Below are 12,307 nucleotides of genomic sequence, written 5' to 3'. Positions count from 1 at the left end.
TCTTTGATGTATAGAAAGTTCAAAAGAAAAGCATTTATTTAAAAAAAGAAAGAATATTTTGTAACATTGTAAATGTCTTTGCTCTCACTTTAATGTAATTTTACTGTCAGTTCAATGCATCCTTGCTGAAGAAAAATATGAATTCCTTTACTGGTCCTAAGTACTGGTCCTTACTGGTCCTAAACTTTTAAATAGTGTTACTTGCGTTGAACACAACACAAACAGAGTCTCTACCTTTGTGCCCATTATGTGATGTCACACCAGAATCAGTTGAGTTTTTATTTTTCTGTTTTCTAATCGGTTGCTGTGTGTTGGTGTAGTTATGTTCCCAGATTGAGCAGTTAGAGTTGGAGAATCGAGGATTAAGGGAGGGTCAAGGGTTGGAAAGACCCGTCTCCAATCCCGCCTCTGTTCCAGTGGATGCTGAGCTCCTGCGCCTTCAGGCTGAAAACTCTGCCCTGCAGAAGAAATTGACAGGTGAGAGGAGCTCATGCATACAGTCCTTATACATTTTTCCTCACAAACACTTTAGGATAAGAATTATGAATCGGGATTGATTATAGTATTCTGTGTGTGTCAATGCAGCTCTTCTAGAGCGTGCAGATGTTACTGATGGAAAAGCAGCGCTCATCGATGGAACGGCCGGCACTAATGGTGTCCAATCAGATGCCAGCGGTCACAGTGATGAACCTTCTGTTTCGCGAAATGATCAGATTGATCAGGTAACAGATAATAGGTTTCAATCTCATCAGGGTTGGGATGCTGTTCCATACAGTGGAGGTTTTGAATGAGAGAACCTATAAAAATTAAATGTCCACAGCTTCTGATGGGATAATAATTACACCATGTCCATGTCACAGTGCAGCAAAACCAGAACTCTCTGATGACTCTTTTTTTCTTTTTACTTTGCAAGCGAGTGTGATTGTCATGTGTCTCGTTGTGTTTGTGACAGTTTTGAAGGTTTGAACTGTTGGATATACTTAAGCAACTTTCTAAAATTCAAGTTTGAGTTTAGGTAAACAAGTTGCAGTCAGGGTATCCTAACAGTTTCAGAGCGAATTAATTATTCAGCTACGCAGTGCTGCACTTTTCATCTGGAGGAGTGTGTTGGAGTTCACTGAGGGCATGTTTAATGCAGGGGCTACAGATGCTGGGTGAACTGTGGCCAGACACAGCAGAGACACCACCATCAGCTTTTTCTGTGAGATCAGCCCTGTAAAGATAAAGGGAATGGAAGGACAGTGAACTGGAGTCTAGTGTTAGACAACCACACCCCATTCATTAGCATTACCAAATTTGATAAAATGAGGGCTGCTGCCAAGCGGTTATTCTTTAAATAGTTTTGTAACTTTTTTTTAAACATTCCCAACTGATTTTAACTTAATGTGGTGCAATTTCAAAGTGAAACAGAATATCCAGCAGGAGATGATGTAGAATGGGACTTTATTTTATCCTTCATGATTTGATTGAATGACGAAAATTAGGTTATGATGTTTTTGGTTAATGTTTTTTCCCAGCCTGCATGTCCTTGATTTAAATCAGCAGAAAAGTTGTATAAGGGTCTGTTCACACAAAACACATTTTTGCATTAAAAAAGTGAGAGAGCAGGGCAGTGAAGAATAACTTGCATCATTTACAATAAGTCTGGAAACATTTATTAAATAAGTAATTGGGTTTATTTTAATTTGCATTGTGTTTTTGGTTTGGTTTGGTGTAGAAAATCAGCTTGTGATCAAGTGATTTCTGCATTTACTGGGGTTTTATATATCTTGCCACTTTGCAGAACCTGCTGTTAAAATCCTTTGTGAACAAGAGTTCAATTTTACAGTGTATTTTTTATTTTTTTGTCTCTTTCTGTTCTGTAGGCCGAAGTGCAACGCGTCAAACCGGAACAGCGAGATAATGAACTGAGCGGTGAGTACATCTTTCTGACAACTTCCTTTTAAAGTTGTGACCTTATCAAACCCACTTAAGAGTTAACGGAGTAGAACCAAGGAAGGTTGTGTTATGGATCTTCAAATAGCAGCACAATGGTATGACTTTGATTGAGCATCAGTTGAACACTTCTCCAACTCAAGATATTTTAATGCTGGGTTTCAGAGGTGGCATTAAAGCTTCAAACGGAAATGGAGGAGAAATGCTTACTGAGGGAACAACTCCAGACACTAGAGGTAAAAAACATCAGTTTTACCCTCTAAATACCCAGGACAGCAGAAAACAGACAAAAGGACTGAATGCTACGATTCATTTTGCTGATGAGTGTATATTTTTACCCTCACCATGGGTGCTAATTTTGGAGACATTTATTCTCACCTTGCACCAGAAAATACTTCCACATCTATGATGAAACGTCCTTTTTGGAGGTTTACATGTTTAAAATGTTTTCCCAGAGGCAGATAATAGAATGTTTTGGAAGGTTGGATAAAAGAAAATAAAAAAACTTTTTTTTTTCAGTTTTATCATCATATAATAAATTACATTTATCATGCATTAAATATTGTATTTTGAGCTAATTTATCCGACTTTGATTATTCACTTTTTCATAGATCAAACTGATTCTTTTTCTATTTTTATGTTTATGTTTATCCCTCATACAAAAGACTTTTCTTGTTTTAATGTATTTCTTTTCATTTTCAGATGTCCAAACAGACAGGCATCACAAAACTACAAGAAGAAAATGCTAAAGTTAGTGTTACAAGTGTTTCAGATAGTATGTGTGCTCGATGATAAAAATGACAAGTGATAATGTATTGTGTTTTTTTTATTATTAGCTGTCTGATAAGTTGAAGAAAAAACAAGAGAGGTAAGTGCTAGTCACTTCTATGCTTTATTTTTTAATATTATGTGTTCAGCTCTTTCATATTAAAGGGATAGTTCATCCAAAAATGAAACGTATTTTTTATTTCTCCTTTTGTGTTCTAAAGATAGAAAAAAAAAAAGGTCATGTGGCATTAGAATGACACGGGTGAGTTAATAATGACTGAATTTTCATTTTTGGGTGAACTATCCCTTTAAGTACATTTAATGTACATAATACAAAACTGGAAATTAAACATGTCTTTATGGCCCAAAATTCACTTAATATATTCAGACATATATTCATTCTTTTTAAAATTAAGACTATTTTGCTTCATTTTTTGTGTCACTTTGCATTTCTTACATATAGTTTTTAAAAGTAATATTCATTTCTTTAGGGTCGTTTTTTTTATTGAGGGGAAAATGACTGAGTGCACCTTTGAAGCTGTGTAAGACTGCAACTAGCGATGATTAATTGAAGGCAGTGATAGATTGATTTCATGTGAAACCTGCTGAAATATGGAAGAATGAAAGTTAAAGACAGTTTAAATGGACAATGTTCCATTTGAACACCTTATCTTCTGACGCACAAGATAAATGACTTTCAATCCTCCATTTAACTCAAGTCCACGATACACTCTTCCTCTGTGCAGTAATGATGATGACATCATCCCTTAGCGTTCCATCCCAGGTGCTGTGGTAACTCAGCTGTGGCCTAGCGTCAGTGTCAGTGTAATGAGTCTGAATGTGAACTTGTGCTGGCACTCACTGTAGACTGCTGTATCAGCACAGACTGCCTCCTCTCTGCATCCCTCTGGTCAACACAGGAGATCCTGCCTGTTATTTATCACTGCTGTGTAGGGTTTTTTAGGGCCAATAAGGATTCAACTCTCTTTATGCTTCTCTTACAGCTTCCAGCGGCTACAAGTTGAGAAGGAAGCACTTTACAATGACAGCAGGTGAGAAAGACAAACCCAGCAGAGCAGTTATTTTGTGACAGGGACTGCCCGCTTTTTAGCACCTTGAGCTCTGGAAATGTATTTGCCATTTATGTTTTTTGTGTCCTTTTTTTGGACATTACCTTTCATGTAGTGTGTAATATAGCTGTGAATGCAAAAGGTCTGCAAAGTTTCAAAGATCAAAGTGCACAATAAATGGAGTTATTGTCTCCCAAATGAAAGAAACTATTCTGAACTGCTTGAAACGACTCATCAGTAATTCTAGTCTTAGTTCCTGTATGAACCTATGTATGTAACTAATTTGCATAATCCCAGCCTATGATCTTCATTGGCTGCCCACAAACAACGGCTACTTTAACCTGCCCCCAAACACTGTAGTTGTAACTGAGGGCTGGGAGAGTTTGGTTCGTGTTGTCGACATGTCAACAAGACGCTGTTTTGTTGCTGCAAAATGATGAGGACTTGGGATTTAATTGATATGGTAAAACTGACACCATCATTACCGTTCATGTAACTGTGTTTCTGAGGAAGCCTCCTGAGCTGAAATTGGGTGTTTCGTTTATTTGACATGCGCTGTAAGCAGTAGACCAATCACAACAGACCGAGCAATCTGACCAATCAGAGCAGAGTAGGCTCATAGAGACCGAATCCTTTATCAAACTGTTTCAGACATTGTGAGAAAAGAGGTGATGCTGCAGTCTATTATGAGAAGTGTTTTTTTTTTTTTTACCTTGGATGCATGTAGACCAGAAGTGTCCAATCCTCTTCCTAGAGATATGCCTATCTGCAGAGTTCAGAATCAGATCCTACCCTAATCCAACACACCTGTCTGTAATTATCAAGTGCTCCTGAAGATCGTATCTATCTGGTTCATTTGTGTTTGATCAGGGTTGGAGATGAACTTTGCAGGAAGATACTGTAGAACTACAGGAACAGGATTGGGCAGTCCTAATATAGACCTTTTGTTGGAGACCTACAAAACAAAATTAGAAGCCTTTAGAGTTCACTGTTAATTTATTTTTTAAATGCTAAACATGTATTTCACTGTGAGAATTTTGAATGGCATTTTTACTCCTGGAACCCAATTCTATATTACATCTGTTCCCATGATGTCATTTATTCTCTCCTGTAATGTTTTTTTTTTCCAGTGGAATTTTCTGTTTTATTTTGGTATTCATTTCACAATACCTGAAAATAGACACCACCACACATTATTCACATCAAACCCCTGATAGCATATAATGTGTTTGTTTCTACAGGACTAAAATCGATGAGATCCAACAGAGGAAAGAGGAGGAGCTCAAATCCATAAACCTTCGTGTGCAGAAATTGCAGGCAGATTTAACGGCCGCCAACCAGGTGAGATCCGCTCAGGCCCGCCCTGCCAAATTCTTCAATATTAAAGGTCATTTGTTGCACATCGCAGAGGGCAATCGATAAACGGCCACTAAGGGAGTATGATGATAAACATTTGCAAACCCTTGGGAGTGGTCTGAAGACTGTAGTCAGTGCTTCAGCATTAGACTCTTGCACTGAGGCACATCTGCAGGAAATAATGGACTGTAGACACACTGCTGCATCCATCACTGTCATACTAAAAATGCATCGAATCGTCCTGCCTGACGGATTGTGTGTGTGATTTCAGAACGTCACTGAACTGAAGGAGCAGTTGCAGAGCAAACAGAAAGAGCATGAGATGGCCATCCATGCGCTCAAAGATCAGGTAGCTGTGTCCTCCTTTTACATGATCAGCAAACCTGTTTAGTTTTAGATATGTTTAGGTTGGTGGTATGCTACTGTCTTTTTTTGTAAATAAACATTCATTTCTGAGATGGTCATGTGACAACGATGTTGCATGTCACCGTTTGAAATGTTCAGCATAGCATACTGTAGTGTAGTATACAATTCACACTGCAGATTGTGCTAGGATTTAATTCCAAACATCGCCAAAGGCACTGAAAGGAAGAATACAGAAGATTAATAGTTGGCTAATATGTTCATTTAGCATTTCTTTTAAAGTTTATTCCATCACAGATGGTCGTTATTTCATCTCCAGAGAACTAATCTGCAATTTTCCCCTTCTGCTGGTTGGCTGTTTACTAACAGGTTTATAAAAGAGAGAAAGCAGACAATTAATCTGCATAAATTGAGTGTGATTTTAATGATAATGGGTCCTACAGATTCAATTAAATAAACCATAAAAGGCTCATGTGGGTGTTGTTATCGGTGTGGAACACACTTTTTATTGTTCAGCTTAAAAAAATCAGATAATGAAAATTGGACTTTGTTTTTTTAAATGGCAGGAGGCAGTTTTATGATTATTTAGCTGTTTTCGTTCTCAGCTGTTTCAAAATGCAGTTTAGCTTCGCTTTTCAGTCTTAAAATTAGTTATCCAGTTAGTTCAACCAGAAAGAAAAATTCATTTCATTCCAGACCTGTATGACGTTCTTTCTTCTGTGGAACTCGACAGGAGAAGTTTAGCAGAATGTCCTGGGTGCTTTTTCTCAATCCAGTGAAAGTGAATGAAGACTTTTGCTCTATATTCAGAGATTTCTAGAGTCGCATGATAACTCTGTGAGAGGAACAGACTGAAATTCAAAAAGTGGTCAATTGGTCATTCATTAATAATCTTCCCCTCAGGTGCAGCTTTTGAATGCCAATCACACTTCTTCATATTCACTCATAGCTTTTTATTTTAATTGACTTTGAACCTGGAGTGCAGTATATTTAAATATTCATGAATGTTTTTTGCAACTCTTGGAGGGCAAACATTTCAACTAATATGTCTCAAAGTAATTAAATCTGAATTCAAAAGACTTGAAATATAGTTTTACATTTTTTGGGGGCTTCACTTTCATTAATTAATTAGTCAGAGTTAATTTTTGAGTAAACTATCCCTGAACTGGAAGACATCTTTACTGTGACCCACCGGTCTTTCTGCTGATAGCAAACTCTTTGTGCTTAAGGAGAAGTTGGTGAAGTTTATAATTACCCAGAGAGCAGTCTGTTTAATTGAGCATTTATGGACGATGGTGCTAGGATCAGCGGAGTAATTAAGGATTAGTGGGGCTCAGTGCCGGTGGCTGAGGGGCACACACGCTCTGCAGGGGCCCCTGAGGGAAGGGCCCCTCTTATAACGCTGTCGGCCCGCCACCACAAATGTCTTTCACTTCCTCCATGAGGTCACAAATCTTAATTAAACAGCTACCTCTAATGTGCAACAAGCAGATAAGGATGAAGAACCTCCCTATTCTGTTTTTCCATTCAGAACTGCTTGACTGGGTCTCTTCTGTTTGATGTGGAGTTTCTAACGTGGCCTGTTTTCTTCTCTCTTCTTTTCACTTGTTTTGGGCGTTCTTCTTTCTGTATCTCTTGCCCTTGTTCACCCCCTTGGGTTTTTTTATTCTTTCTGAATTCATCTTCAACACTCCCCCTACAATCCCCTGCTGTTGTTTCTTGTTCATGATTTTTTTTTAAACTTTTTTTCATAATTTTTTTTATATTTTTTGTTCATTTGATTTTTTTTTTCTGTATTCTTTCATGCTTTTTCTTTTTGTTTGTTATTCTGTATTTTTTATATAAAATATTCCTATTCTTATTATTTTTATTTTGTTCATTATTTCATTCTTTTTTACGTTATAAAAAAAAAATTCATTCTCTTATTTGTTCAATTGTTTGTTTATTCTATTTATTACATTCATATTTTGTATTTTTCAAATATTATTATTTTTTTTAAATATTTTATTTATTTCATTCATTGTAATTTTCTTTAATTTTTTTCGGTTTATTTATTTTATGTTTTCATTCTTTCTTTGTACTCTTGTTCTTTCATTCAATATTTCCTTTGTTCTTTATTCTTTCGTTCTTTCATCTTTATGTTCTGCTTTATTCTTTTCTCTCTCTCTCTCGTGGGGTGGTTTTGTTTGGGCGGAGCTACAGGTAGCGTGTCAGAGCGCGGTCAGTCAGGAGCAGGTGGAGGGCATGCTGAGTGAGAACGATGCTCTCAGGACAAATCTAGCAGCCCTAGAACAGGTACCTGACCATGATATACAGCATCACGACCTTCATCAACCCCAGTTCCTGCATCCTCTTAACTCAATGACCATGTCTGGTCTAACACACATGCTCTTTGTACCATTTACTGTTAAAATACACATGTACTAATGCCACTTTCACCAGCTTTAATGCTATTGCCTATGTACAAATCACTTTCAGTTTACGCCAGTTTGTTTGATGCCATACTTTCTTCTAATTTCTTCTCTTAAAAAAAGTGTCAATATTTAAATGACAATCGTGGTGGTTCATATAGATACATTGTTTTGCTTTAAGATCTTGTTTTTCTGTTGTAATTTCTAGTCACAAATTCAGACCGTGTGACTAGTGTCTTATGGAAGTATGGTGGTGTGAAAACTTAAAACAGAAGTTATAAGTAACCAGTCATATTTAAATACTGTGCTTACCCATTGCTGATTAGATTACTTACAAAGTATAGTCCATTACTGAATACAAATTACAAAACTGTAGTTAGTAATTGGGAAGTATTCGAAGCCGAATACTTTATTGGGAAAGGCATGGATATAGTGGCTTCAAAATGAATAATGAATTCAACTATTATTTATCATTTAGTATTATTGTATAGATATTTCAATGCATTTTATAATTATAATAAAAAAGAATTTGCTATACAAGTCTTATTTGTTAAATGAAAACTGAAGGGAACATAATTGCATTTAAAACGGTCTTCCCGTGTAACTTCACAAACTTCCGGTTAAAGCCCTGCCCACTTCTGGATTTATCCAAATACAGTTACAAATAATATGATTCAGATATTGGCTCTGCTACACAATATTACTTATTACATTATAGATAATATAATTTGACTACTTTTAGATTACTTTGGACCTTACTCTTAGCCTTAACTTGTTTATCACAGATTTGAATAGGATAATCTTGTACTATATTGATATAGAAATACAAAGTGAAAAACAAAAGATTGTTGAAAAATTGTCATCAACAAATGAAGTGCATTAAACATTACACTACACTACATCAGGGTTTCCCAAACTGGGGTTTTTGAAGGAACTGCAGGGGGTTTGTAAGTTTATGAAAAGGTAATAATGAATTAAATCATAAAAATGTAAAACAATTAAAATAAAACACAAAAATGCTGTGTGTGTTGTAATGTTGTTAATGCTGTGTGGCCTCTGACTTGTGTAATTCCACAAAACTAGAAGACTTTCTGAACATACATAAGCAATAGGCTGTTTTAGAAATGAAAATTTAAAAGGAAAAAATTCAATAAATTATGAATAATTTACTGCCATTTTGTGAGTATTAAGTAATCATTTAACTAATAAAAATGTGTCTGTAGTCTGATTATGAGTATTTTAAAACGTAATATAATTACAAGTATATACATTTTGGAATCTGTTTGTGTTATCCAGATTACATATAATCAGCACTGGTTAATACTGTTTTAGTTGATTGCTCACCAGCCAAACTAATTATGCTTATTTATTTTTTATCCAAAGTAACTTGCAATGTATTCAAGGTATATTAGCATTTCTATGTGCACTTCCTGGGAATACAACCCATTACCCATTGTGAGCAATGGCTAAATATTAATATTTAAATAAATATGAATAATTTAATTTGTACTCTAAGGAAGCATAAGGTTTATTTGGCAGGACTTCCACTGCACTTTAACCCTGATTGAGGTTTTGAAAACTTTTCCATGTCTAATATGCATGTAGTACTTGTGCTAGCCTAGATATTTTGTTTATATGTTCACACATACATGCATCCGTACATGTATGTATATTGCATCATGCATGAAGGTTTATATTTAGCTTGAAAGCACTCATGGGTACATTTATATTGATATTGGATTCTGCATTGTGCTGAATTGCATTTTTCAGCTGTTCTCTGGTGTTAAGCTCTTTCCACTCCTTCATAACCCTTCTTTTGTCTTCTGTTGGCTTTTTCTCGCTGATAGACTGAGGCAGACTTCATTCATTTGTCCTTGGTTCTTTAAATATCTGAAACTCAGTGTGTTTTTCACAGATCCAAACAGTGAAGACTCAGGAACTGAATTTGTTGAGAGAGCAAAATCTGGCTCTCAACGCAGAGCTTCAGCAGAGACGTACAGAACAGGAGAGCTTCCTGGCGCAGAGAGATGATCTCAACTCACAGCTACAGGTATTTTGGTACCCGTTCAATTTTTAAACAACGTAGAAAGGCATTTCAACGTAGAAAGGCAACAATTAAACATTGTATTTCTGTGTAAAATGCTATTGGATTGGATAGGAAGCATAATAGGCTATAATATTATTAGTTAATATTATTTTTCCCTGCCCACTGCAGAAAAGTCCAATCGTTTTGGAGATTGAGAAAGTCCTTTTTTTTCTTTCTTTAAATGCTAAAAGTACTTTCATTACTTCAGCAATTCCGTTTTAATATAGTTAAACACAGTAAAAAATGTTGCATTTGCATTCAGATTATACATAAAAATGATTTAACAACTTCTTGGTGATCAGGAGTCAAACCGAGCGAATAGTCGACTTCTGGAGCAGCTCACTGAACTTGGTCTGGAGAAGGACAAGCTACAGCAGGAGTTAGAGGAGGCCAGAAAGGTGATACACACAAACCCCCTATTTTAGCTTCTGATCCTTTCACAATTCAGTAAATTCCCACTGCAGCAGGTGAAAGTAGTTAAACGTTTGATGCACTCACCATCTCACGTCATTTAAGCTTCTTTAGTGAGTCAGTACACTCTGCTCGTTCTTCCATCAGTTAATACTCTGATCTTTTGACCATCATAATGACTTTATTAATGTCAAATCGGATTTAGACGCAAATGGGCTCTGGAAGATTCGCCTCTTTTTGTGCACTTTTTCTTCTTCTTCCCTCTAAAATCTGTAATGTTAGTCAATGTTTCTTGCTCCTAACCACTTTTACATGATCATTTATCTCTGTCTTTCCGACCATTTGTTTTAATCAGGCTTATTTTGCTACAATAATGTAAATCATCCTGATTTATTATCATGAAAACAATATCACTAAAAAAAAATCTTAATGTTAAATGAGGATGAAAAATGATTTTGGGGGGCAGTTTGAAAATAAATGCCTTTGGAGTGACTTTGAAAATTTGCAGACCTTTTTCATGCTGAAACGGCAACGTTACACACAAAAGAAAGGTGAAAATGTAACAAAACAAAAAAAAGCATAATAGGACCTCTTTAAATTCAAGCTTGTCTATAGCATTCTTTATATTAAGGAATAAATTAAGATTTATATCTGTCTAAATACACATTTTCTGAATACCAGTGTTTGAAGAAGATAGTGCCTTTTTTTATGAAAAGTTTTATGCTTTAAGAAAATATATGAATGAATCTTGATAATGACTGGACCTTTGAAACCGCCACATTTTATTTAAAACTAAATGCCACACTGTCCTGTCAGACTGCAGATAAGCGTAAGGTCATGCTGGATGAACTGGCCATAGAGATTGCACAGGAGAAATCTCGGCAAAAAGAGGAACTCGGGAACGTGCGTTTGCAGCATGAGAAGGAGGTGCTGAGCATCAGGGGACGCTACGAGAAGGAGCTCCGCGGCCTCCACGAGGACAAGAACCGCATGGAAGAGGAGATCCGCTCACAGCTACGAGATGAGAAAGTAAGGAACCTTTCTTGGCCCGTAATTGAAAGTTTGTAGGTCGAGACATGAACTTTCAATAAAGCACTTAACCTCAGGTTGCTCCAGTTGGATTGTCTCTGTACAAAGTGTACTTTGGGCAAAAAGGATCTGCTAAATTTCCATTCACAATTGTATTTTTTTTTTTTTAGGCTCGTACCAAAGAGCTGGAGGGTCTTCAGCCGTATGTAGAGGAGCTGAAAGCTCAGGTTCAGTCTATGGAGGGGACGAAGGGCTGGTTTGAACGCAGACTCAAGGAATCCGAGGTGCTGTGTGTTTACAGCCATCTCTCACTGCAGAGCAATGCCAGAGATGGAAACAAATGTCTTTTGTTGTTTACGTCTGGGTACATCAGTATCATTCTGACCACATGATGTCAGTGTTGTTTTTGTCGTTACCATGTTACAGACTTTAAAATGCAAAAAAGGTGAAAAGAAGAGCATTTTTTAATGGATTTATTTTTATATAAAAAAAGCTAAATGTTGCATTAATCTTAAAATGGTCACTCTTTGATGTGTCATTGATTTATATTTTTGATGTTGTGAGCAGGAGACCATGGAAAAGAACAGACTGGACCATGCAGAAGAGATCCAGCGGGTACAGAAAGATCACTCAGGCCAGCTGCAGGTAAACTGTATGTGATGATAAAAACACATTTGTGTGTTTAACAACTCTTAATGGAATACAGTAGGCTAAAGCAGATGAAGTATTAAGTGGTAAAGCTATATATAGCAGATCTTGTCTTTATGACACATTTGTTGTCTTCAAACATATTCAAGTCTCAGAAACCCTCACATCAGAAGGCTTTCTGTCATGTCTCATTGAGTCGATGGATGCTTGCTGTACATAGAATTTTACTA

The 12,307-nt window shown here is 36.4% G+C and overlaps 1 protein-coding gene across 4 annotated transcripts in view; it reads left to right on the top strand.

The window, feature by feature from the left end:
* Positions 1 to 12,307, top strand: part of gripap1 (GRIP1 associated protein 1) — a 41,891-nt gene that overhangs the window by 4,284 nt on the left and 25,300 nt on the right. For 2 of the 4 annotated variants that reach the window (XM_084087183.1, XM_084087182.1), the window contains exons 6-20: positions 321 to 477; positions 586 to 722; positions 1,866 to 1,914; positions 2,101 to 2,171; positions 2,638 to 2,685; positions 2,772 to 2,803; positions 3,708 to 3,755; positions 5,015 to 5,114; positions 5,401 to 5,478; positions 7,695 to 7,787; positions 9,819 to 9,953; positions 10,292 to 10,387; positions 11,217 to 11,429; positions 11,600 to 11,713; positions 11,997 to 12,074. In XM_084087183.1, coding sequence (XP_083943309.1) covers positions 321 to 477; positions 586 to 722; positions 1,866 to 1,914; positions 2,101 to 2,171; positions 2,638 to 2,685; positions 2,772 to 2,803; positions 3,708 to 3,755; positions 5,015 to 5,114; positions 5,401 to 5,478; positions 7,695 to 7,787; positions 9,819 to 9,953; positions 10,292 to 10,387; positions 11,217 to 11,429; positions 11,600 to 11,713; positions 11,997 to 12,074 — 1,449 coding nt within the window. The remainder of the gene's footprint in view (positions 1 to 320; positions 478 to 585; positions 723 to 1,865; positions 1,915 to 2,100; positions 2,172 to 2,637; positions 2,686 to 2,771; positions 2,804 to 3,707; positions 3,756 to 5,014; positions 5,115 to 5,400; positions 5,479 to 7,694; positions 7,788 to 9,818; positions 9,954 to 10,291; positions 10,388 to 11,216; positions 11,430 to 11,599; positions 11,714 to 11,996; positions 12,075 to 12,307) is intronic. The other 2 variants (XM_084087185.1, XM_084087184.1) reach the window with 1 other exon arrangement.

This window comes from Abramis brama (genome assembly GCF_963993115.1).
Source record: "Abramis brama genome assembly, chromosome: 16".
NCBI lineage: Eukaryota > Metazoa > Chordata > Actinopteri > Cypriniformes > Leuciscidae > Abramis > Abramis brama.
Note: the sequence above shows the minus strand (reverse complement) of the source record. Positions and strands in the feature narration are given on the sequence as shown.